Source organism: Dermacentor albipictus, unplaced genomic scaffold (assembly GCF_038994185.2).
Source record: "Dermacentor albipictus isolate Rhodes 1998 colony unplaced genomic scaffold, USDA_Dalb.pri_finalv2 scaffold_25, whole genome shotgun sequence".
NCBI lineage: Eukaryota > Metazoa > Arthropoda > Arachnida > Ixodida > Ixodidae > Dermacentor > Dermacentor albipictus.
The window spans coordinates 2,703,558-2,730,000 of NW_027225579.1; the positions used below are offsets into that span (position 1 = coordinate 2,703,558).

Below are 26,443 nucleotides of genomic sequence, written 5' to 3' on the forward strand. Positions count from 1 at the left end.
TTAGCCCAGCGATAAGCTCTTCCTTCACCCCTCTGATAAAAAGTCAAGCTTCTTTTCTTCCGGCATTTCTGGGCCTGCCCGACCAAAAAGATTCTTCACTTCTTCCGCGAAGACCGCCACGCTTTCGTTAGGCAGCTGGAGACGTGTTTGAGTTTGTCGCTCGGCTCTTTCCTTGCGAAGGACACTTGTAAATGTAACAAGAAGGCTTCGCTTGAAGTTTTCCCATGTTCTGAGCTGAGACTCCTGGTTGATGAACCATGTACATGCAAACTCCTCCAGCGCGAAGTAAACGTGCTGCAGCTTCACGCCCTCGTCCCACTTGTCGCTCGCCACGCGCTCGAACTGCTCGAACCAGTCCTCAGGATCATCGCAGGGGGTTCCACAAAATGTCGGTGGCTTCCGTGGCTGCTGCAACTCGACGGCTGTAGGAGTGATGGGTTCGCTCATCTTGGCTGTCGTTGTCGCTTTTGCAGGGCATGTCTTCTCTGTACTCAGGGGAGAGCCCAAGATTATGGCGGCTTCCTCGTTGGTCTTCTTTTTCTGGTTGACGCAGAGTGGTCGAGCGATTGTCTGAACAAGCGCTAGACATAACAGCACCTCCACCAGTTGTCACGAGTGGTGCTACACACCGGTAATTAGAGATGACGAGCGCACAACAAGACCAACGTTTATTGAGGCAAACTTGTGCCTCAGAGAACCAAAAGCAACTAGCCCAATAGCAACAACATGTGCGAGCATGGACGGTGATCGACAAAGAACGAGTATCACCCAAGGTAAGAATACCTAGTAGCGAAGCTTCCATAGAAGCCCATACGTTCAAAACATGGCTGTCCAACGGTGGTCCATGGGGCTTAGCGCCATCTGTATGTGATGGGAACACTTACGGGGGAAGAAAAAATAATGTGACGCCATGTCCGTTTAAAGCAGAAGTGACGTCATCTTGTTTTCGAAGGCGCGAAGTTTGTTTTGTTGTTCTTCCTTTCGAGCTATATATTCAAATGCCCCGCCATTCGACTTGATGGGCGTTTCGAGCTTTCAGCGTGGAAAGCGATGCAGGAAAAGGCCAGCTGTACGGTTGTCGAAATCGCATCCCTGCACAGAACATACTTTCTTTGGAGGCCGACGAAAGCTATAGGTGTACAGTGCTGATCGTATTGTTAGATGCCAAGCCCTTCGGCCAGCGCAGTCGCACGAAAACAACTACACAATAATCTGGTGGTTGTAACGCACTACTTTTGATTGAAAAGATTAAGAAGCAATGAAGCTACCCGCGTCACCAAATTCAGACAAACTTCGACAAGCAAGAAAGCACAAACTGTGAGGGGGTTGTATTTCAACAGGTGATACGAGTGCGCTTTTCTGCCCATTTCAAGACGTGCATTGCATTGCGAGTGATAGTGGCGTCAACGCCCCCTGTAGCAATGGGCGCTGAAAAGAAATGCATTTATTAATCATAATGAAATTAAACTTGTATTTTCTTAACTCGTCACGAATATATAAAATTGACTAGGAATTTTATTTTCGTTGAATAAATGTAACTGTGTCTCGTTTGAATTAAAAGACGCGTTTTTCTTTCCCAATGTTTGTTCCCTCCAAACATAGTCGCGCTTCAATCGCTGCTCCCATAACCCCCCATGCGGATGTCGGTGACAATCTGTACTGAACCGCTTTTCGTCCGAAGCTTCGCGACCTAGGGCTCTATTCTGGACACGCATGGCGGCTGCACGGCCGCCATTATCCGCCATGTTTACTCTCTGATTGGCTGTCGAGAGGTCACGTGTTTTGAAATTTGTGCCGGGAAGCGGAAGTATTGCAAAATGCAATTTTGCGTTTTCATCAAGATGACGAAACGTGACGTGGAGCTGCAAATTTTATGGACTAATACATTTTTGTGGTCCTTGGCAGATATATTGTGATGTTAGCGCTTCAAAAAGAATGTGAGCGGTAGCGTGCAGAAGCCAGTGCAATGCATCTACAATTGCGCGAATATGTGGTGGCGATCCAAGATATGCGCCATGCCAGCTTGCTGATTGGCTGAAGGAATATCTCGTGAGGAGCGTCACAGGAAGGGCTGTTTCGTAATCGTCATTTTGACGATGCGTGACGTTGCACTGGGCCGCCATTGCTGAGATGTTCCGCCATAATTTTTGCTGCGACGAGCCACGCGAATTATGCTAATGAGCAGCCATATGCAATGGCAGCCGAGAGGAATGCGTATCGCCACATTTTCCCCATCGTTTGGCGCGACGAAAATCTTTTGTTCATAACGCGTGCTCATAGTATTTGCATCGCTCTCGGGTGGTGTTGGCATTTGTGTTTCGGGCCATCATTTATTTAAAGAACGCGTTTATACAAAATAATATTGGTTGAACATAGCAAACTTTCAGCAATGTTGTCCACTTTTCACTGCTGCATTTGAGATTGATGCCTTTTCGCACAATCAGACGTTATGACAACGGCCTCTTTCTAATTTATAAAAAGAAATGTACGCAAGGCGGCGCCTTGAAGTTTCCTCCCGCGGTGCGAGTAACCAGCGAAATGAACAAGAGATGGCAGCGCCGGCGCTTGCGTCGCGCTAGTGGTTATCTCTGGCGCCCGCAACGCTATCGGTGATATTCGGCCGTCTCTCAGCCAGCCGAGTCGGGCTGAGTCACTTGCGTTTCACGAAATAGCGATATCGTGGCCTAGAACGTGCGCGCATCACCACTGGTAGGTCGCGTATGTTGTCTCAAGCAAGAAAACAAGCGCGTTGGCGCCAACATGCGATGACTCATTGCATTTTCCGGGGACACGCATCCTAGCCATTGAAGCTAGGAAGCGAGGCTTGTACGCAGCAGACGACGGAAGCGCGAAGCGTTTTCGACGGAACAATCATACGCTTTGAGATAGCTGCTTTATTTTTACTGCGAAGGAAAACTGTTTTGCTTTACCGATAACGCTACATTCAGTGTCTTCATTTCAGTTTCTTAGGCGAAACGTCAAGTTGGCGTCACGTTACGTAGGCAAAACTGGGCCACCAGCGCCATTTTGTTTGCGTCGCGCCTACGTCACGCAAGGAAGAAAATGGCGGAATGTCCAGAATAGCGCCCCTATTTGAATCGACCTTGTATCACCCATGTGCGGGCAGTATTTAAAGGCTGTGAAGGAACGTACGTCGGACTATCGCGAGAGATAGCACGAGTTGCCACGCGTGATACGATGGGCCCATCGTAGATACGAAGCTATCGCGTTAGGTTTGTGCTAGTGCTCACACGCCTAAATACCCGTCATTCAAACGCCACCGGCACAGATGCAAAGCCCGAAGGGCACGTGGCAAATATTCACATGCTAACAAAACAGGCTCTATCGTTTCTGCGGTAATCCATGAACATGACAAGCAAGCTATTTCCTGCAGTGCGCATGCGCGCACTCTTTCTGTCACACCTTCCCTCTCCCCTTCCCTTTTTTTATATTTCCGAGCGTGAATAAACCCAGCGTTCTTCGGTTGGTACGACTGTATCGTTCACTACGCGAGGGGCATTGCCTCCGCCCGTCAACCATCTTAACAGTTTCCTAAGTTTTGTCTCCGTAAGCACAGGCTTTTTTTTTGATGTTTATCTCGATTTATAAGTGGTGTTCCAACGAATCCTGATCTCGCTTCCAAAAAAGATTTCCTTAGAGCTATCATAAATTGTTTCTTTCCTGATTTCCTTTTTTTCCTCTGAAGTAGTTACTCACACCGGGTTTGTTTTTTCCATTGCCACCGCCTACAGGATTACCCCAGCCTCTGTGATTTTCTACTTGCCGTGTTTGTTGCCATGTTTTTCACTTTACCGGTCACGCACTTGCTGGTAAGATCCCTAGTTATTTTCGTCCACTGTGAATGAATGCTTTTCCTGTACGAATAGCTCAACTTTCTCCCAGTTTCTTTACTTCCTTCCATATTTCTCAGTCGCTCCTCCCAATCAATTTTACTGTGAGCTTCCCTCCCTTCAAAACTTATCCAGCCCATATCACCCTGCACAGCTTGTCATACGCTCCTGTATTGTCTAAAAGGTCGCATATAACAGTTTCCTTTCTACTCTTGATATTTCAATACACTGAGTAAGGACAGTAAGGAAATGGGTTATCATCGAAACGCGTACCTATTCTGAAGCCATTGTGGAGTTCTCCCAAAATGACATTTTTCTCTAGTCTTGCTTGCACCTTTAATTTATATACCTGCATTGCTAACCTGTATATTAGCGATATAATGGTCAACGACCTATATGAGTGAATTCTCTCTCTCTCCCCCTTACCCTAATAAGTTAAAATTATTCTACTTTGATGCCAACTGCCTGGTATTCGTCTATATTTAAAGTTTTTTTGGACTGCTTTCAACAGTTTTCTTACTTTTTGGCTCATTATACAGCCTAGCGGAAACCTCGTCTAGCTCTGTGGCTTTAAGCTTATGAATTTTCTCTTCGGCTTTCTTCCAGTTGAAGTTTGTCAGCACCAGCTCCTTTTCCATATGATTCTCTTTCATGTTCTTTTTTTCCTAAAATAAAACCTTGTCATTCACTGGAAAAGATTCGTCTGTTATTTTTGGGATGTCATTTATTGCCCCGTTCCCTTGCAGTTTGTTTCCATCTTCGTGTATGATATGTTATTGCAATGTTCCAAATTTCCTGCCTAGTAATTTTGTGTCGTTCCAAAATATTCTAGATGCTGCCTTCTTTTTCTCACGTGTTAATTCCTATAATCGCACAGACGACTCCACAGATTAGACTCCACCATAAAATTTAGACTACCTCCCAAAATTTAGCGCAGCTGGGCCCCTCTCCTGCACATACTTGGGCTGGGGATGGCTTTTACTCATGGCTACGTGCACCTCGTGCGATGCACCGAGTCACCAGACTGTGCACTGTGCCATGTGAAACAGACTATAGATCACGTGCTGTGTGGCTGCTATCAGTACGTGGAAGGGTGTCAAAAGTTGAATAATGTCCTTTCGTGCCTCGGCAGCCCGCCTCTGCCACAGTACTTTATTTTACGCCCTTTGCCAGATGTTAAATTAACTTTTCAAGCCATTCAGGTTCTACTTCATCTTTTAAAAAGCACGGGCCTGTACTGTAGGCTTCAAGTATTCCAAATAGCTTACTATATGGTTTACATCTTTTCTCATCATCGTTATCCATTATAAACCTTCTTTCTCCTTTTTCTTTCCCTCTTTCTCTTCCCTCAACACATGGTAGCTGGTTATAAGAATGTACCTCATGCCGACCTTTCTGCATTTCTTATCATTAAAGCTTTCTCGTTCTCTGACAACAAACGTTCACTTTCACCTTTTATCTTTGCATGCAGCAGTAGTTCAACCATAGACTTTTTCTCCCGGTATATTTCCCATTTTCTGGTTACTTCATGCTGCACCCACTGGGCTCTTCTTACGCCCCTGCCTGTGCTCTCGGGATTCCTTCTGTCATTCGGCGATCGCTTCTCATATCTCCTTGTTCGACCAGCCTTTCGGTTTCTCTTTTACTTGTCAACGTATATGCTACTTGTCTTACCTTATTTTTGTCGTTATTACACTTAGAATCTCACTATATCCCCGGACCCGCCATGGTTGCTCAGTGGCTATGGTGTTGAGCTGCTGAGCATGAATTCGTGGGATTGAATCCCAGCCACGGCGGCCACATATCGATGGGCGCGAAATGCGAAAACACCCGTGTTCATAGATTTAGGGGCACGTTAAAGAATCCCAGGTGGTCGAAGTTTCCGGAGTCCTCCACTACGGCGTGCCTCATGATCAGAAACAGGTTTTGGCACGTAAAACCCCATGATTTATATATATCCCCACTCTTTGCTTGACCATTTGCCAAGTTCTTCTGCTTTTGTCACCATAATTGTTATTCAGGGTTAAAATTTGGACAGATCATTTTGCACTCCTTACTCTTTTGCCCAACTGCGTATCACATTTTTAAACTGATGCGGTTATGGTCCCTCACTACGCTGCTACACCCTTCCTCGTCAAATACCATTTCTCTCCACTTATCATGAATTTCTTCGGTCATCCGACAGTAATGAATGGTCGATTGCCGGTTTCCTTCTTCCCACATGGTCTGTCCATCACACCTGTACCTTGTATTCCCGATAATGAGGTTAGGTTGCTCACAAAGATCTGGCATTGACTTCCCGTTGTGGAGAGTATAGCAATCTAGGTGCTGTATGTGGTCAATAATGTCACCTAATAGAAAAATTTCGGCATCATTCCCGAAACCTATATTATCAGAACTTTGGCATTCCACTAGCTCTTGATTCTTCTCTGGGCAGAAATTTCCGGTCCACAAATATGTTACGCCCAGCCAAGTTTTCTTTCCACTCAACGTACCTGGTAACGAAGGATGCTCTTGACATTTTGAATTTGCTCTTTCTTCATTTGGCTCTCTAAAGGATGAGAATTGCGAGTCCCCGCCCCTTTCTTTCCGATTTGGTTCTGTTACACCCTTCCCAAACCTAATTATCGATCAGTGGCGGCTGTTCTGGGTCCCTCGGGTGCGTTTCTGTAACTGCATGCACCCGCATTTGTTACTCTATTTAACTGCTCCTCAATTTTCACTTTTCCATTCTTCTGCCGTCCGGCGTGTATATGTAGCCTATAGCGCGGCGAGCTCTGTTTCTTTTTTTCCTCATTTTTCTGGTATTGACGGCGATGCTATTCTGACATTCCCCTAGGGTACCTTCTTCATTACTTCCTACACTGGCCTCCTGAGCACCCGTGGGCTCCCTAAAAAACCCACCGTGTTACCTGCAAGTACCCCCCTACCCAAGAACTAGCCTCCAATTAGAGTCATCGACGCACCACCTCGGGCGCCGACAGATTACAGTGCTAGGCCACCTAGTCAATGCTTCCGGAGATCAACCCGACCCGGAGAAGCTTCGAGCGGTAACGACTGTTTCTGTAGCTCAGTCGGTCAAAGATGTCCGGAGTTTCGTGGGGCTCTGTTCTTATTTCCGACGGTTCGTGAAAGATTTCGTAGCAATCGCTCGACCACCCACTGAACTTCTGAAGAAAGACGTGCCTTTTACGTGGGGTCCCCCGCAAGCTGTCGCATTGTCACGCCTTATCACGATTCTCACCAATCCACCGGTCTTGGCCAACTTTGACCGTCCGCCCCTACAGAGGTCAGAACTGATGCCAGTGGTTATGGGATCGGCGCCGTATTATCACAACGCCAACACGGACCCGACCGCGTTAGAGCAACGCTAGCCACATCCTAACAACTGCAGAGCGCAACTACTCCATTACCGAGCGCGAATGCCTTGCTCTCGTCTGGGCTGTTTCAAAGTTCCGCCCATATTTATATGGCAAGCCCTCCTCAGTAATCACTGACCATCATGCACTCTGCTGGCTTTCGCCACTCAAGGATCCTACTGGCCAGCTCGGTCATTGGGCCCTCCGACTACAAAACTATTCCTACACAGTGACTTACAAGTCAGAACGCCAACACCACAACGCAGATTGCCTCTCTCGCTGCCGAGTCGAAGACGCGACCTCTACATCTGGTACTGACACCAACGCCTGTGTTCTCTTTGTTTTCCACTGCTCCATGTCGCCGACGAGCAGCGCCGTGACTCGTCCTTACGTGTCATCATTTACCACCTGGAATCGTCACTCGGCAACAGTTCCTTTTGCTTATTCACATTCACGTACTCTACCGCCACAACGTTCAACCCGACGGCCCTGCATTAGTCCTTGTGATCCTTAAACACCTTCGCTCGGCTGTTCTCCTAGAACTTCACGAGCTCCCCACTGCCAGTCACGTGGGTATGTCACGTACCTACGACCGGATCCGCCGGCACTAATTTTGGCCAGGACTTGCTCGCTCCGTTCGAAGACACATAGCTGCATGTGAGAAATGCCAGGGACGCAAGACACCCTCGACGCTCCCTCCTGCGTACCTTCAACCACTCGACATTCCTGAGGAACCATTCTTTCGGATTGGTTTAGACTTACTTGGCCCATTTCCTCTTTCTACCTCTGGGAACAGGTGGATCGCTGGGGCCACGGATTACGCCACGCATTGTGCCATCACCCGAGCGCTTCGTATAAGCTGCGGCACAAATGTCATTGATTTTCTTCTACACGACGTGATATTACTACATGGAGCTCCGCGACAACTTCTCACTGGCCATCGCAGGACATTGCTATCAAAAGATGTCGTGGACATCGTGCAGTCCTGTGCCATGAGGCACAAGCTATGCACGTCATACCATTCGCAAACAAATGGCCTCACGGAGCCTCTCAATCGTACTCTCACAGACATGCTCACGAAATATGTCTCTTCCGACCATACTGACTGGAACCTCGCTGTACCGTCTGCCATATTTATTTACAATTCCTCGCACCACGACGCAGCCGGTCATTCCCCATTTTGTCTTCTGTTTGGCCGAGAACCAGCGCTGCCCCTCGACACAACTCTCCCTGTTCACGCTGCACCGACAAGTGAATATGCACTTGAAGCTATCGCCCACTGTGCCCACACAAGGGAAATTGCCCGTGACCCCCTTCCGAAATCCCAAGACAGTCAAAGGCGTTTGTCCGACCAGCGACAACGAGACGTGCACTTCCCGCCTGGTTCTTTGGTGCTTCTATGGTCTCCGTGGCGTCAGGTCGGCCTGTCAGAAAAACTGCTGTATCGTTACACAGGCCCATAACGAGTGCTTACACAGGCCCATAACGTTACACAGGCCGTAACGTACGAGATTGCCCCTGATGCCCCATCTGCTTCCCAGTCCAGCGATATTGTGCACGTTAAACGACTGAATCAGTATCACCCTCCCAGTGATGACATTCAGACGGTCCGGGACGTCGCTTCGGCCACCGGACGATTATACTACACACATGTGTTGCGTGATTGTTTGAACGAGGCGCGTGGGCACCATCACTCGAGAAAAGAGGTGGAAGAACAAACTGGGCTTGCGCTGTGAATCAAACTGGTCAGCGCTGCAACCGCTGTTGTAAATAAAACCTGTAAATCGTTAATCGTCTTACTGAGTCGTCCTTCGCGTAACAATATGCGTTAATAAATGGACGTAAAATGAGACATCCACCCGTTCGTAGCTATTGTTAGAAAGGAAACTCGAAAAAAAAGCCTCACAGTTGAAGAAAAATTCGTCCTTCTCCAGAACGAATTTTTCTGCATGCATTTCTCCATGTATTTCAAAGACCACGCGAATTCTTCGCGGCGGCTACGCTAGATGGCGCTGAATGTTCTAAGGAAAAGCGCGAAAAAGAAGTTCCGTTGCATTACACACCTCGTACATAGCTCGTCTCGACGGTGGCCATTCGTTATGCTATGTTGATTAAGCCCTAACAAATTACCGTGAACAGTCATCGTGAAATGGGTTCTACAGATTTTTTTTTTGCATTTCCAAGAATTCCTAGAACGCCTGCACGCCTCATAATTATGACCAATGGGCTGCCTGGACAAGCCGTTCCATCGCATGCTTCACGAGGACATGCTGTATACTTCTGAAATAACGCCTGAAATTGAAAGTGTAGTGTTCCTTGGGCATTTTCTAAACAAAATACTCCAGGTAATTTTCACAAAGTGCTTGAATTTTACTCCAATCTTATTTCGTCTTCCTTTTCTATTAGGCCAATGTCCGAAACTTGTCTTTCAAAGGCCATTCTTGGTCTTCCTTCTACTACACCAGGTCTTCCACATTTAGGGGGACTTGACTGGCTCTAAAAAAACAGGTGGCAATATTCTGGTTGATATTGACAATCTATATTAGAGCCGGTTCGGGTACAGAACTGCTTGGCGCACTGGGAGAAATTGCTAACATTTAATCTCTTTATTAATAAAGGGAAAATGCGACATCCACCCAATCATAGCATTTGCTAGAAATGAAACCCACACGGGTTTCTTTTGTAGCAATTGCTACGATTGGGTGAATGGGTTTCCTTTCCAGCAATTGCTACGATTGGATGATGGGTTTCCTTTCTAGCGATTGCTAAGATTGGGTGAGAGTAGTCGATAAATTCGAGTTCGCCCGACTATCTGCTTGACATTTGATTAGCTCAGACGGTAGAGCACCTGCGCCGAAAAGGCAGTGGTCACGGGTTCATGTCCCGGACCAGGACGAATTTTTTTTCAACTGTGAGATTTTCTTTCGAAGAACCCATGTGGGTTTCTTTTCTAGCAATTGCTAAAATATTTAATTTTCGCTTTATTAATTACTTCCCTACTCCTTGCGGGTTTTCGCAAAACTAATATGTCGATCTCTTGATGTACCGCCTAATATTCCCCCGCTCCTGTTTCATGAAGTCGTCTCCTCTATGCGAATGTGATATCTAAGCAGATCGTAATTATTCTTGGTGATTTTAACACAGCTGAAATAACATGCAACAGTGTTAGGTGATCTCATTGGAACCACCACATAAGAACAAATGCAGCATGATGTTCCACCTTCTGGCCTTTAATTTTGTCAGCCGCATTTTTGTTTCCCATTTCTTGTGACAGGCAGAGAGAGGTCTAACACGTCTTTTGGCCTATGAAACGCTCAAACTGCTGGTGTTTCGCGTTCTCTCATTTTCCTTGTACGTGACGACACTACTGATTTATCACTGAATTTAACGGCCTCCATCTGAGCTTTGAGGTACAGCTCGCCCGGCACCTGCCGTGGCAGCCCAGTGGCTATGGCGTTGCGCTTAATGAGAGCAGCATTCCGGGCATGCTGGTAATCCATTACTTAAATGATATTGCGCGACAAAAAAAGCGACCCGGACGTGAAAGAAGACGACACACCTAGCGCAATACTGCGGTTCACTAAGTGTGTCGTCTTCTCTCACGTCCGTGTCGTTTTCCTTTGTCGCGCAATATCATTTAAGGCGTTGAGCTACTAAGCTTGAAGCCCTCCCTATAGCGCGCATCATATTCATATCGTCATTATGGTAAATGACGACTCTAGAAGTTTTTAGATCGCGTCCTCCTGCTGGGCAGTATCAAATGATTATTTATGGTGTTTAATGCACAAGGGCCAGCTATGGCCAAAGAGCGCCATAATATGTGGCAATAGATTCTGTAACACGTATGAGACGATCAGATTCAATTCTGAATGTATATATGTGGTCAAAGAGGTCTAAAGAAAGGGGTCGCTCTAAACTGTGTAAAATACGTATGCATCAAAATCATAATAATGACTCAAGAAAAATAAGGGTGTAAAATTTTGGTATGACGCAGTGATATGAAAGGATTCATACAAGCACTACTGCCTTCATAAGGCTCTTAAAGTAAACCAAGAGCTGAGAGGCGCGTGCCGTAAAATTTATGTCAGTGCAGTTAAAACTTCAAAGGCGATGCTGCGCTCTATACAAACCGGCCAAATAATTTCTAAGATACTAACTTCATCTAAGATGCTAAATCTGTTTATCGGTTAAAAAGCGGTTCACTACTAAGAAAAAATGCTGGGTGAAGTGGAATACGCTGATGACACACAGAATGAAAATACTTTTTACGCTCAGTTTATATTTCCGAGCAATGGATGAAAACACGGAGAACTGTAAGGCTGTCGCCACATCTTCGACATGAGGGAGGATCACTTCCAGTCAGTAGGTAAATTGGGTGTCGAAGGTATGACCTATTTTTAGTGGACAAAGGAGGACTCCCTTGTTTCGTGTTGTTTACTCCGTTATCCAATGCCCTAATTTGGGTTTGATCAAGGGTAGTTCATTGGATACCTGGGAATCCCCCTCTTTCCGCCAGTGGTTCTTCAGTTTTTTACGTAAGTATGGTTAAGGCGTATGGCTGGAATGGGTACGTTTGTGTCGGTGCCCCTAAAAGCTACCTATGTGGCATTCTGGTCAGCAGCTTCATTGCCTTTTATGCCACTGTGACCAGGCACACTGCAAGGAATGATAACTTGTTTATCCATATAAGCAGATCATAGTAAAGAATATAGCTCATTAAAATCATTGTTCTTCCGCTTTCGGAAACTCATTAGGGCTTAAACTTCACTCCATTAGTCCGTAAATACAATAACCCTAGTGAGACTTGTTTAATGTGCGTAACTACAGAGAGGATCGTGTATGCTTCCGCCGTCAGAATACTTGTATATGGATTCAATGTGTATGGTTAATAAAAGCGATGGTCCTAGAGCTGCGCAAGCAACACCACGAGGAGACTTCGAAGCATCTGTATAAAATTCAGGGCCGGAATACTTCTCTTTAAGTTCAAGGAAATGCGAATGCATATATGCCTCAGGCGCTCCTTTTGATATTTCTAAGAAAGACGTGTCACACTGGGTAGTCTGCCGCTTCCAAGGCGGTGTAAGCCTAATAGGAGCCATTAGGACACTCTTATCAAGGGGGACGGCTGGTTTATCTTAGATTGCTTACAATCGGAGGGAGAAAAGAGGCCTAGTGGCTGGGCGGTTACGCAACAGCCTGGTCGTGGACAAACCGTAAATATTTGAGTGTCATGGATTGTCTACAGCTAATTTTACCTTCACCGCGTAGAAAAAGCCAAGATATGTCCTGTACAAGTGTAAAGACTATTCGTTAGATTAAACCTACAGGCTTTTCACACGACTAGTCCTGAAGGCGCCTGTAGCAAGGCGGATGCCGTAGTGGTCGATAGGATCTAATATTTTCAAACACTAGTCGTAGCAGATATATATGCGAAGGCTCCATAGTGAAGACGTGATATTATTAGACTTTTGCACCAGATTCTAAGGTATTTCCTGTCGCTTTCCTAGGATGTGCGTTACCAGAGTTTCAGCAAATTAATAGTCTTGAGGCACATTTCTTTAAGATACCTCAGATGCGGGAGAAGACTTAACTTGTGTTAAATAGGAGCCCTAAAAATTTCTGTTCACGGCTCACAGATAGCCATTCTCTATTCAGATCTATTACTGACTCCGGCAGTGTACGTATCTTGATACAGAAGAAAACGCAAATATTTCTTTGAGGGTTTTGTTTAAAAGCATTCTCGTCTCTCCGCTTCGACAATTTATTTAAGGCAAGCCGCACTTGTCGCTCACAGATACTTATATGATTACATGATTTGCAACCTATCTGGATGTCATCAGCGTATACACAATAAAACGTAATAGGTGGTATGAAAGTGCAGAGTGAATTCATTTTGGCAATAAAAAGAGGGGAGCTCCACACATCACCTTGTGGAACACCAGCTTCTTACATAAAAGGACGAGAAAGAATGTTACCTACTCTAACGGCCGTATAAAAGGATTCCACGCTTTGCTTTGAACCTTGGTGACTAGGTTACTTTATGCGATTTTTAATCCACCATTGAATCGCTACCTGCTACTGGCGAAGCCGACGTTGATATCCAAGTAGGTGATTTCACCCAGCTTGTCCTGAGGAGAATTGCGCAAATACCTTCTCAAGCACTGGCCAAAACGCTAAAACTGCCCATTAGGTCTTGAGCAGCCCTATGAAGGCCTTAAAGCATAAGGATCATGCGCGAAGAAAAGCAAGAAATCCTGTGCCTAATCCGCGGAGGGGACAATTCCCCATTTTCGGGACTGTGCAAACATTTCTGTAAGCAGGCCAATGAGTAATATTTAGTTGATGAAGGTTATGATTTATTGGCATCCCTTTCGGAACGAGGCGTTCACAAATCGTCACCTAGTGGGTTTGGGGTAATCAGGTATGGTATACTTGCTTTTCATTCACGAATTTTGTAAACATCTCCTTAATCTTTTTGTTCCTCTTCCTCAAGACTTCTAGATAAACCTTGTGCCACTCTCTATGCCTCTAACGGATCCTTTTTTGCCGCCAATACTCTAGACCTATGTTGTTGTCGCAGCTACTGACTTGTTCATGCTTGCGTCCACATTGAATCCAAGCGCTTCAGGAAGTAGCCCGTTACCTGCGGGTCCCACTGGGTCAATTCCTTCGCATTGCATTACGATGCGCTGGGTACCATTATGATGTGATGTACCAAAACACTGCTCATTGTTTTATGATACAAAGTTTTCCTTCTAATTTTTTTATTCCCTTGCTTGTAAATCTCAATGGAATTTTTTGTTTCCATTCTGTGCATCCAATTCACTGTCTCTGTTTCTATCATTTTCTTTTCGCATACTCCTGGTTGTCTATTTGCACCTTCAGTTGCCCTGTATTTGGTTTGCAACATTCTTGACGTCATCCTCCATTCTGTGTCCAGAATGGCATGCATATTGCTTGAGAAGAGCGCCTCTAACTGACCGGCGGAATTTAGAGCTATAGCCTCAAGCACTCCGCATACGCAGAGAAGAATTTTTCCTGTAAGACTCTAGTGAAGTAGAAGTCCAAGCTGTTGCTGATTTTACTATTGGCCACTTCACATCTTAATCAAATTATTGAAGTTTCAACGTCGATATCAGTGAGTACTCAGCATCAGCCTTCAATTCCTACATCTAGTAGTGTATTATTAGATGAACAGATTATCAGCAAGTGTCTTAAGCATTTGAAGCTATCTGTATGCTGTGACCCAGATGGCATCTCCCCCCCCCCTCCTCATGTCATTCTAGAAGCTTTCATTAGCATAATAGGCCTGATATTGAAATCTATATTTATGACTATTTGATTGCTTACTCTTTATCTCGGAAGTCAAAAGTGCTCCTGGTTTTTTTGTTAGTTAGGTCTGGCTGTGAAACTAATGCATTTAATTAATGCCTGATTTTTTGTGGCACAGCTCACAACTTTAAAGTTGATCTTCAATGTCTAATTATTGGGAAAGCACGGGGAACAGTTCCTTTATTCTGAATCGCCGTGACTTTCTTTCTTGCCACTCAAATCTCGTAAATCTCGCAACTTTCATGTCGCAAATCTCTAGGAAGTACTTCTGAGGAGATATGCTGAAAGGAATATTCTCACCTAAGCGAAGCTTATGAGGTACAGAAGCCATTCAATGGCTCTGGTTAAGCTTATTCAAACTTGGGTGCTGGCTCTATTGATGTCGTTCTTTTCCAGGGCCACTCAAAAGATAATGTTCCATTGATGTGAATGGCGAAACGCCACGCGTTGATTTCCCTGGAGGATCAGTATTAGACCAACGGCTGTTTTGAATTTTTCTTAATTACGTATCTTCTAGTATTCAGACTTCCTGTTTCCTTCCATACGCCAATGACATCAATCTTTTTCTGGATATTCACTGTGGATGATGTAACTTGTGCTGTTTGCTTTTTCCTTATTATTTAAAGAGAGTCTCACCTTGAATCCTGCTAAGACTAAAGTCATGATTCTCACTAGTAAAAAGGCGAGTATCCTTTTTCATAATTCCGTGGATTCTGCACTGTTGTATAACATGTTAAAAATCAATTAACTTGGTTCTTTCATTCAACTTCACGCTTTTATGAACGCACTGAATGCCTTGGTATGCAAAGTCTGCGCTGTTTCACTTGTGTTTGCAGATGATCAAGAGAATTAAATTCGCCAACATCTTTCCTCAGCCATTGCAAAGCCATCTGCCTTCCTTTAGATAACTACATGACGTAGGACTGGAAAGGCGCTTCTAACTTCCACAATGACATCAAATGATGGGTCCAAAGAAAGTTCCTAAGCCTACAAGTTCATCGGTTTACTAAGACTGGCACAGCATGTCCAGGAATTGCCCCTTCGCCTATCTATTAAGCTTCACTGTAGTGCGCCGGCGCTACTCATTCACAGAATTTTTAAAACTTGATATTGCAGAAGGCCACTAGAATTTCAACAACTTTCAGTGGGTACGCCGTTTTATTTAACATGTGTTTTGCGATACTTAGTCGTAGCGTCCTTTGCGGTGGTATGGCGCAGTTTTATGCCCCACGAATAAAACACTGATATAATGCAGCAGAAAAGTTGCGTGTAAGTGCCGTAAGCACGCAGGTTAACATAAGGTCGTGTTATCTTGGCATTGCTTACTGAAAGTTGTTGAAATTCGGACTGCCTTTTCAAATGTCATTCTAGAAATGGAACTCGCGCAGCACGCCACATTAAATATGCTGCCCATTATGTTACATTGGTCCAATGTGCTGGTGTTCCATGATGGCCGCAGTTGAAATGCCTAAAAATTCGTGGCTAAGATATTGATCTAGCATTTTTACACCATTGGCCTTATTATTAACTTCGTTGCCGACGTAGTTGTGGTGACCTTCAGTTTCTGCGAAACTCCATTGTTATCCTCACTTGCCTCCAACTCCTCACATGTATCATGCTACGAAATGCAAGCAAAATCGCAAGGAAGCACGCACTTTTCCACGTTCCTTCCTGCCATATCCAGTACACAAGCCTTTAAAGAATATGCTCATTTAAACACTGGTTGATGTTAATATATTTTACATGTCACTGTCAGTGTCTGCTTACGAGATTTGCCCCAATTGTTGTATCATAGTAACTTTCCCACATTGTTCAGATCTTCATCTCGCCCTTTACGTGGCATACTTAACTTTCCTTTTGTTTAATGTGAACTGTTCTCTTTCATAATTCTCCCTTGGTATTTATCGCGGTTGTTTTCTTCAATTATGCCCAAATTTTCACTCTGTTTGCATTGTCTCCCATATTTTACTTTTGTTCTCGAACTTTTTTTATTCTACCCGTGTGCCAGTACTTACTCAGACGTTATTGTTATTTCCGGAAGCAATAAATAAACGAATTATAAAATTATTATTTCTTCCTAATTATCCTATATTGTCTGTCAGTATGCCGATGTCAAGGTTCTACTCAAAGATCATGTACTTTAAGTGCCCTTCATGATACTGTGCCTAAATTCATGCTATGGTTTACGTAAACTAATATAAAGATTTATGTAAGAAAACCAAGTTCATTTGCCTTAAATGCTGTTTAAGACCCAGTGAATAACAATTTTAATATTTCTGCAAGATGATCGGTGTGGTTCCTGTAAATGTACTCTAGATGAATATGTCTAAACTATAGGAAACTTAAGTTCAAATTTTGGTATCAGCTTGTCTTCGCAGCACCACACGGCATATGTGTATGGTAAGCCTTTTTTAATATAAATGGTATGTACCTGTTGCCAGTCAAGAACGTAACTGTAGATTGTTTTAGTAACGTGGACTTATGTATGTCCTCATTGTATTCATCTTCTGCGCACAGGCACTTGAAAAACCACGTTCACGGTTTACTAAAATATATATTCAAAATGCTGCCAGTGTTTCTATATTAATTTCGAATGATTTTTTTTCATGGGCTAGGATTTTCTTCGTTTGAGGCAGCAATCAATCAAACCCTCACGCTTCGGCACTGCTGGAACCAGAAATCTAAAGCTTATGATGCTCCGCAAGCCTTCAGGAGAGAAACACAGTGCACTGTCCATCAAAATGGTGATTTTATACATTCCAAAGATATTTACTGACCCACCAAATGATTTCAGTACTCCAGAACAGCAGTCTATAAAGTGTTGTTTTTTTTGAAAGCTACGAGAATCAGTTAAATGACAACCCTACCGAATAATTAGTTGCCCAGGAGGACAATATTTCCATAACTATATACCAAACCGTTGTGTAAATAAAATAATTCAAATAACTACATCTTTATAAAGTTTACCGCACGTTTATATCGTAAACTCGAAGTGAATTGTGATGTTCTGTAGTTCCGTGCCTCCACATTTCAAAGTGGCCCCGTAGACCAAAATGAGGGGCCTCAAATTATTCGTTCAGTTTCCCGACAACGCACGCGGTGTCGTGAAGAGCGGCTCCTATACCTAACCCCTGTGTGACGGATAAGCGTGGCGCAAAAATGAAGCTGCCGAGGCACTGCCGCCGTTCCCAAATCTTAGGCCTATTGGTGCTATGCGTGACTCCAGATTTTGCCCACCGTCGTTTTAGCCGAAGGCGAGTCGCAACGGTGTGCTATCGCGCCATCTACGCGAGCTTCATTTTAGCAGCCTTACAACACCATGGGGGTGTTGCACTTCGAGCTGTGCTTCGAATTTTGCGTTTACGTTTTCGTCTTGAAATGCAGAGGGGCTCAATTAGGCTGTTATTCATGAGTTCTATCAATCTTTCGACAGAAACTTGTGTCGTAATGTTTGTAACAAGGAACTTAATAAGTGTAATTAGTTTAATCGGAAAGCGAACGATTATCGCTTCTAAATTATATTCACCTGTGTAGCCAGTTAAACTGTAGAGATGTTATTCAAGTAATCCTGTGGTTTTCCTAAAAGGACTCTTTTAAGAAGAAATAAATTAACTGCATAAATTACTTCTTTGTTCATGTATACATACATATATATATATATATATATATAAATATATATATATATATATATATATATATAACATAATGTACATGCATGAATATTAGCCCGTGTAAAAATGTATACGCAATTTATACAAACGCTAAAGCATTGCAGAAAGAAATTGAGAGTAATGTACGTATAAGAGAAAAGACAAAAGATACGCTTCTTCCCGGAAAAAAAATAAACGACAAACGTAGCCACTCCAGTGTCATAGGATAAAAATCCAAGAACAATGAGCAAAATGATGAACTCATGATTGACAGAGCACACAGAATCCTTATAACTGGAAAACAAAAGAAAATACATCATGCATTTTGTTGAAATTATGCAATGGAATATGAGACGATGAGCTGAGGAAGAGCGTTCCACTATCAAAGGGCACGAGGAAGTGCCGACAAATTGAATACATGAGCGTTATCGTATATGCCCTTGAACCTGAGGTGATTATGTAATCTGTTAGATGTGCAAGGTGTGGCTTAGAGCTGTAAAATAGATTTTCTAGCGGCATGAACGTACTAGTGCAATAATGGTAAGAGTGGAACATTACGTCTTGAACTTAAGGCCGAAAGTGAAATAGCCAGTTTTATTTATTTCACGCTTGAATGGTAGGTATAATTACGTGAGATAAACCTAGTCGCCTAATTTTTAACTGATTCTGATAACTCGATTAGGTTGTTATGATAGGGTGACCACATTGGATAGGCCAATTCGAGCTGGGTACGAATAAACGTCTGATAAGCCAGCTTGCGGATGCTGGAAGGCGAATTACGTAGTTAAGTACCCCAGTGATCTTAAGCATTAGCACATATAGTAGTAACGTGATGGGTCCAGCAAGGCTTGGTGAAGAATTAGTCCTAAGAGCTTGCATAAAGTAGCTGGAAGAATTAGGTTAATAATTATGTGTTATAGAAAATAAAACATTGAGTGTTTACGAGTGAATGACGTTAATTTCCATTGAGATAAATTTTGTGTTGTTAACCAAGTGTTACACCCACCCGAATTGGGCTGAAGGTCGTTTTGAAGAAGGAGCTGGTCACAGGGGCTGGTTAAAGGGCGCTAAATAATGCTTTCTTCTGCGGACTCTGGCACTGCGAATGCTGAGGTATTGGGAAGGCCATTAGTGTATAATAATAGTACCGGCCGAAGAATGCTGCTTTGAGGCACACCGGAAGTCATACAAGGAAGGGGCGAATAAAGAATCTTGACTGTAAACTGTCGGCGACTGGAAAGAAAGTTCCGGAGCGAAGTAAGTGTCAGTGAATCTAATCTTACTGCAGTTAACTTTTAAATTAGGTATCAGTGAGCTACGCGATCAAGCGCCTTGGAAAAGTCTCAGAAGCTGCTATCAATCTGTACAATATGATCCATGTAAAATTGCAGGCGAGGTGTGAATTCTAAAAGCGGTGTCTCACAGAACAAACCGTTCCTGAACTCGTGTAGGTTAGTAAAAACAAAAAAAGTTATTTGATTCCAGATTATTGTGTATGTGATAGGCAATTATATGCTCTAGCATTTTGCAAAAAATACATTTTAGTGACATTGGCCGGTAGTTATCTGTTGAATATCTGTCGCCGTTTTTGAGTATGGTAACCACTTTCGCAGTCTTTCAAGCTGACAGGAGCTCTCCTGAAGATAGTAACTGTCTGGGGATGGGATATGATTTTGTGCTACAAGTCATAACGGTGTTCTTCAATGTTGTGGAATTAACTTCATTGACGCCAAAAGAATGAGATAACTTAAGATAGTTTACGAAAGATACAACGCTGTCGGGAACATCGGGAACATCAGGTAGGGTAGAATGAGTGATCTTCTCTACTGAAGGTAGATAAAAAAAAATATGTTTTCAAGCATGATGACACTCATCGCCTGGAAGGGTCACATGCTTGCTGTCATGTATAGAAATGTGATTAGTGTCGTGGCTCGGAGAGGTGATTTGCAAAAAATGTTTTAGTATTGGATTGCAGCAGAAATCAAAGGTCACGTGAAAAAGATCTATGTGTAGCAGCCCATAAAGGGTTGTGGTTGCCTTTAACGCGACGGCGTTAAGGGCCCCATCTCGGCGTATGGCGTCCAGCGCCAGACGCCGTTCCGGCAGAATGATTTTTGAACCACCCATAGAGAGGCCCTTCATGGGGCACGATAAAGTTACGGAAGTAATTGAATTTCTCAAGCTGAAATACGTACAAAAATAGTAAAGTACAACTTACGCACAACCTACAGACATAATAGCGTCGAATTGTAATTGACTAAAAGAGAAAACATAATTCTGTTATGCGAGATCTCAAAGGCACCCCTTTTCCATCGTTTCTAACATTATACACCGGCCACCGCGTCTGGCATTTGCACGAGCCGGTGCGCGAGTATTTTGGGGGCCGCAGAGTGGCGCACCCGTTTCTTGCAACAACACCGTCCAGATGGCACGCGCCTCCACTGCAACGCAGCCCACGCAAGAGGCCGCGTTTGTAACAAAAAGCTTGCCTTCGTGCATAGCGTTCGCGGCCAGCCTTTCCCGCTAAACATTACGGCTACATATGCTCCAGTTGCCGAGAAGCGTGATAAGCAGTCAGGGATCTTTGAATGCTATCGCGTTCCATTCTCAAAGGCGAAGCCTAAGTATCCTTCAAAATTTTTAAACACTGATTGTATTTTTCCCAAGCCGATAAGGTCCCCAATCGTTCAGCACTCCTGTATACGGGTTTCTTTTTGTTTCGAAGACGGCGAAGAAAATTTGTGAACCAAGGTTTCTATTTATCAATGGAATGTTTCAATGAATTGGACGCACTTGTTTACTAATAAACGTAAATTTTCTAGCAAGAGTTTGTAGTTTTCCTCGACCGTTGTACTCTAACATAAAGGAAGAAACGCATTCTTAGAAAAAAAAATTCTAGGTCAGTATTAATGGTAGTGCACTCACACCTGTCCACAGTTGCAAATTGCTTTTTTCTTACTATACACTTTTGGTAACGAAATATTAAGGTTTTTTTGGAGTAGATTAGGATCGCTAAAACCATCCACGTATGTTATTTGATGAACTGTCCATGTTTTAATAACAGGCTGCGGATGTTAGTAGATGATAATGATATTGGTGAGTAAAGGGGAAAAGATCGCGATTCTTGACGGTCCCCTCAAGTGCACCTTTCTAGAAGTAGTAAAGGCAAGGCGCAGAAGACCAAGACTCAAGAAGAACAACACAAACGACAGGACCTGTCGCTTGTGTTCTTCTTCTTGAGTCCTGGTCTTCTACGCCTTGCCTTTACTACTTCAAGCATGAACCAACTAGCCCAAGAAAGAGTTTTACTTGAGCACCTTTTTAGCCTTCTATTCCACCGCACAACAGTTTGCGTGGCGATGTCACACACATACGTCGTCTTACCCACGCAAAACCTATCAACAGATAACTTATACGGTTTGTTCTGTGTCTTCTCCAATTTTATCATCTTTCTTAGAGCTTGGTGAGTGGTAAACGAGATGTCTTCGCGTATAAAAATGATGAGCCTTTAAGCTTATGCGCAGCTGCAAGAACCTGTTCTTTCTCATTAAAGAATGAGAGCTTTGGTATGAAAGGCCGGTGCGTGTCTGCATTTTGTATGTCTAGTCGACGTACACGTTCAGGGGTCCTATAACGTAAAACTATTCCAATGTGTTTTTATTCCGATCTTGTGACGTCAAATTTGCGTAACCACCGACGCAAGCACCGGGCGGTCACCCTCAGTGTTGCCTGAACAAACCAATGAAATGCTCTACTCGTTCATAGGAGGTCACTTTTGTCTGCTTGAAAAACGAATACCATTGTTTGCACTGAGCGGCTAGCCTTATCTAATTGGCTGACAAGAAGCAAGGAGCACGCTCAAGTGAAGAGGGATTCGATAGGGCCGAGCCACTGCACTGAAAGTTGATAACCGGATGAAGAGGACGGCGCCGACGCCTGCGATTGGACCGCTTTTCCTTACTTAGCTTGCGGTCGCTGGTCGAAAATCGCGGCGGCATGCAACGGAAGCTTAAGAATAACGCCAAAACTGATCCTCAGCAAAGAAAAGTTGGAAGAATGAGGTGGTAAACGTGCCGAAAGTGCTCCAAGACGTAACACCTCCATGCAAACTGCTTTATTATGCGCAAATAAACCCATGCTCTCGGGCAGGTGCGAGAAGCCGGTACCTGAGCGATCGGCGGCAGCCATCTCTTATTCCTTTCGCAACGGGGCAGCCTGCGGCTATTCAGCAGAAAATTGAGTTTTGTTCAGCATATTAATGCATCTTTAACGCGTACACGTCACTTTGACATGGTGCGTTCTTGCGGTTTTGTGATGTCGCTTGACAGGCAGGTAAAGTGAGTGCAGCCGGAAAGCTTTTGACCAATAGCCGGGCACAAATCGCCAAAAGGCGTCGAATCAGAAATAAATATTTTTCTTGTTTCGGTCAACTCATGCATAATCAGTGTGTACACATCATATTAGTGTGTACACGATTTATGAATGTTATATTATGCATTGTGATGTGCATCTTTTTCATTTTTGCCTTTGTAACGCCGTATCTTACTCCTTTTCCTCTGCACCTTATATAGCCGCTGCCATGTAGCAGTTACCTGGGCCCCGTCAAGCCGTTTCTACGGCTTTTAGCCCAGCGGACCTTCCAGCATATTGTCTGGTAAATAAACTTGAATTTGAATTTGAATAGGAACATCAGATGGGGAGCTATCGCGGTTTTCGCGACGTCACGTAACATCACAGGTGAAGTGGGGGCGGTCCAAAAAGTTTTTGAACTATCACGCAGGGCAGATTACAGAATTTGAATAGAAAAATTCGTAATAGTTTTATGTTATAGCGCCCCAGATTGTGCACCAGGTGTGTTTATTTCCAGCATCTCCGAGCAAAACTACTATTACCAGCTCCGATGCTGCCTTTCCTCCTAAATCATCCCGAATACCAAAGAAAAGCAAGTTAGATCGTCGCAGCCTGTTCCCCGTGTCGTGCTACCTTAGCCGTGATTGTTACGAACTGATTAGAAACACCATGCAGTACATCGGCTACCATGGCTGAATCGGCCGAGCGCTCCGACGGAGCCTTAACTTCTAGTGGCGTCGCCCTTGCTTTAAGAAGTTCTATTTCGCTCTTAGCGGCTGCTAGCTAGTCTTTAGTACACTTTTTAGTTCAGCATGTAGCAGGGTATTGGCTTGCTCAAGCTTGGTTACTTTTACTGGCGAAGCAACCTCCTCCTTTTTGGGTCTTTTGAATTCAGCAAAGGGTGCTGCATGCCCGTCTTCTAGTTTAATTCTGTCAGCACATATGTCTGAAGATCAGCTTTCTTATTTCTTTCGTTAGTTTCTCTTTTGTTATGTTGCCTGCTATTGCTTATGTGCGTGCAAAGTTTTCCTTTTTTTTAATGTGAACCGCATTACTCTTCGCCGGCTCTAGTGACACAAGCATCTGCCGACTTCGACAGGCCCACCTCCTTGTAGAGCTTCTTGTGGAATGCGAATAAAAAGTGTAAATATTATTATTGAGGATGAAATTTTGTGCGCTAGAGAAGTTTTGTAATAGAGTTCCCTCTGCTTCTCGGCTTACTATTGTGCGACATTAAGTGTCCTTGCCAAAACAGGCACGCCTATATTGCATGAGTAGCGGAATTCAACAAATTATTAACAAGTTTACTCTATCGTCCTTATTCTCATTTTAGTAATTGTGCTGATATTCTAAGCTGTAGCGTTCGGTTTTATTATCGCCTTCTATTTCTATGTATCTAACTCAGTGATGTTTCACCACAAACTTCCAAAAATGGAACGAACGGTGACGTGAGTTTCCACTTGATCTAATGACGCGTTTGTTTCTAGCGGCTCAAGATGCTCCTTTCGACCTACATATACGGATTAGAAGTTATTTACTTTTAACGCGACAGCGTTAAGGAGCTGGTGTCGCAGAAAAGCTGGTGTCGTCATCGTCGGTGTCGGCGTCAGCGTCCGCGGCGTTGGCCGTGAGCAATAAATCCCGGCAGGCACTTCATGAATAAAAAAACAACTTGCAAGATGGGCTGGGTGGGAATCAAACCAGGGTCTCCGGAGTGTGAGACGGAGGCGCTACCACTCAGCCACGAGTTCGAAGCTTCAAACGGTACAAAAGCAACTCTAGTGAATGCGGTGTTGCCTTAGAAACGAGCCGTAGAAAGTTATACTGCGGTGTGTATCGGTAATTATGAACATGTAAGTTACAGAAGTCGCAGTTACACGAATAGCGAAGCGCGTTTCGGCTACATTTCTTTTGCGCTTTCCGCGCACGCAGAGCCATCTTGCGGCAAACACAGAAGACCCCCTCCTCTCAATGTACGGCGTTGCCCCGACAGGTGGCGCGCCACGCGTGCATTGGGGTTGTGCGAGGACCAGTGCGAGGCGCGTCGCGGCCCGGACTCCCTCTCCCCTGACGACGTTTCGCATTGCTCCCTCGCGGGTTGCAGAATCAAGCGTCGTTCCTTTCTTTAGATCACTATCTGTCTATCTCTCTGCCCGTGCCGATCACGACGTTTGGCTGACGTGTATCGTTTCCCCCTCCGAGACACCGAGTTCTTTGGTTCGTTCCGCTTGCTCAGGCACACGTTTCGTTGCCGCGCCGAAGGCCGCGTTGCTCGACGCTCACCGCGTCCGATGCGGGGCGCCTCGTAAGTGATCGCTGCGCCGTAGCACATTGTCTTACAACCCTTGGCGGATCGACGGGAACGCTGTCGCGTTCCACTCTTGAAGGCGAAGCTTAAGCGTCCTCCAATTTTTTCACTCACGCTGACCACATTCACCCACGTGTTGCATATTGTTTTTATTGCGATCCTTCATTTTTTTAGCGATACGAACGACTGCATTTTAACAATTTTTTTTCATCTTGCGGCACAGTTAGCATAGGCATTGAGGTATTGATGAATTCCTTCACCTTTCATTGTATTATTGTAACGTTGCTTCCGCTCTTTCATAGTGTCGCAATTTTACCATTTCGGTGAAATTACTAAACAGTAATTTTAGCATTTTACCTATTCGCTGTTATTATTCCCTTCTGTATTCTATATCGGTCCTTTAGGTCTACACCTGACAGCTCAGGTGTCCACCGAAGGATGACACAGCGGCGATGCCCGTCGATATTCGATAATTTTTTTCCTTGCATTTATTTTCAATGTAATAAAATAAATGTACCTATCTTTTTCAATCTTCTGGTTAAAAAGCTTTGCGTAGGTACTACATGATATTCAGTATTTGCGCGATACCAAGATAATCGCTATGGTACCTGTGTATTGAATAATTAAAACAATGTTAAAGTGCAAATAATTGTGTTAGTCTTTTGTGCAATAAATAAGACTTATGCTCTTTCTACGCTTCCCGAGACGACTTCTTGACTATAGTATTGGACTTTTGGGCTGGTCAGTTTATGATTATGAGCAGAGAGAGAGAGAATAACTTTAGTAAATATGCCTGCAGAGTCGGTTAGGCTCCTTCCACGCAGGGAGGACAAGCTTTTACCGCGACGCGGCCACTACGTCAGTCTCGTGCATTGTGCGCCTCGAGGACTTGGTTCCTCGCTACTTCCGCGGACCCGAGAGGGCCGCCACCCCCTTCCTGGGTGTGCTGCCCCCCTGCTCCTCGGTTTCGCGAGGTCGCTGCCTCTCTAGAGCTGCCGAGAACTGCTGGACGGCTTTGAGTTGTGTATCTTGGTCATAGTTCCTCCTTGCAGCCTCTAGCTGCGGCGGGATCGTCGTCTTCTCACTCGCTTCTCGTGGATGCAGAAAACAGCGCTAAAGAACAGGTCGAAGAGAGGGACACAGACCGGACTTGGTTGCTGGTCAGCGCATTGGTCTGTGTCCCTCTCTTCATCCTGTTGTTTAGAACTGTTTACTGCTCATGCCCGTACCGTACATTGTGATGTAACAATAAATATTTGGAATATTTACGGGGAAAAACAGGGGTTCAGATTTAAAACTCTGTTTTTGCCCGTGTGTTCGCAATGTACCCGCACATGCAAGATAAAAGCGTCCGAGAGACCTTTTTTTTTAACGAATAAACACGAGGAGATATATCACTCACCTGTCGACGCTCATCGCGGCCATCGTGAATGCTGAGCAGGCAACCGTGAGGCTCGCCACGAAGTTGCTGAAGACGCAGTATGGCTCACCAAAAGCCCAGTGGCTTTCTAGCATATAGACAAGGTTGAAAGCAGCGTTCAGCGTCGACGTGAGAAGGTCGGCCACAGACAGGTTCACCAGGAAGTAGTTCGT

The 26,443-nt window shown here is 44.4% G+C and overlaps 1 protein-coding gene across 1 annotated transcript in view; it reads right to left on the bottom strand.

Annotated features, from left to right (window-relative positions):
- LOC139052493 (tachykinin-like peptides receptor 86C) overlaps nt 1-26,443 on the bottom strand; it is a 571,207-nt gene that overhangs the window by 536,591 nt on the left and 8,173 nt on the right. The window contains exon 2 of the mRNA XM_070529609.1: nt 26,253-26,443. This exon is cut by the window's right edge and continues 453 nt beyond it. Coding sequence (XP_070385710.1) covers nt 26,253-26,443 — 191 coding nt within the window. The remainder of the gene's footprint in view (nt 1-26,252) is intronic.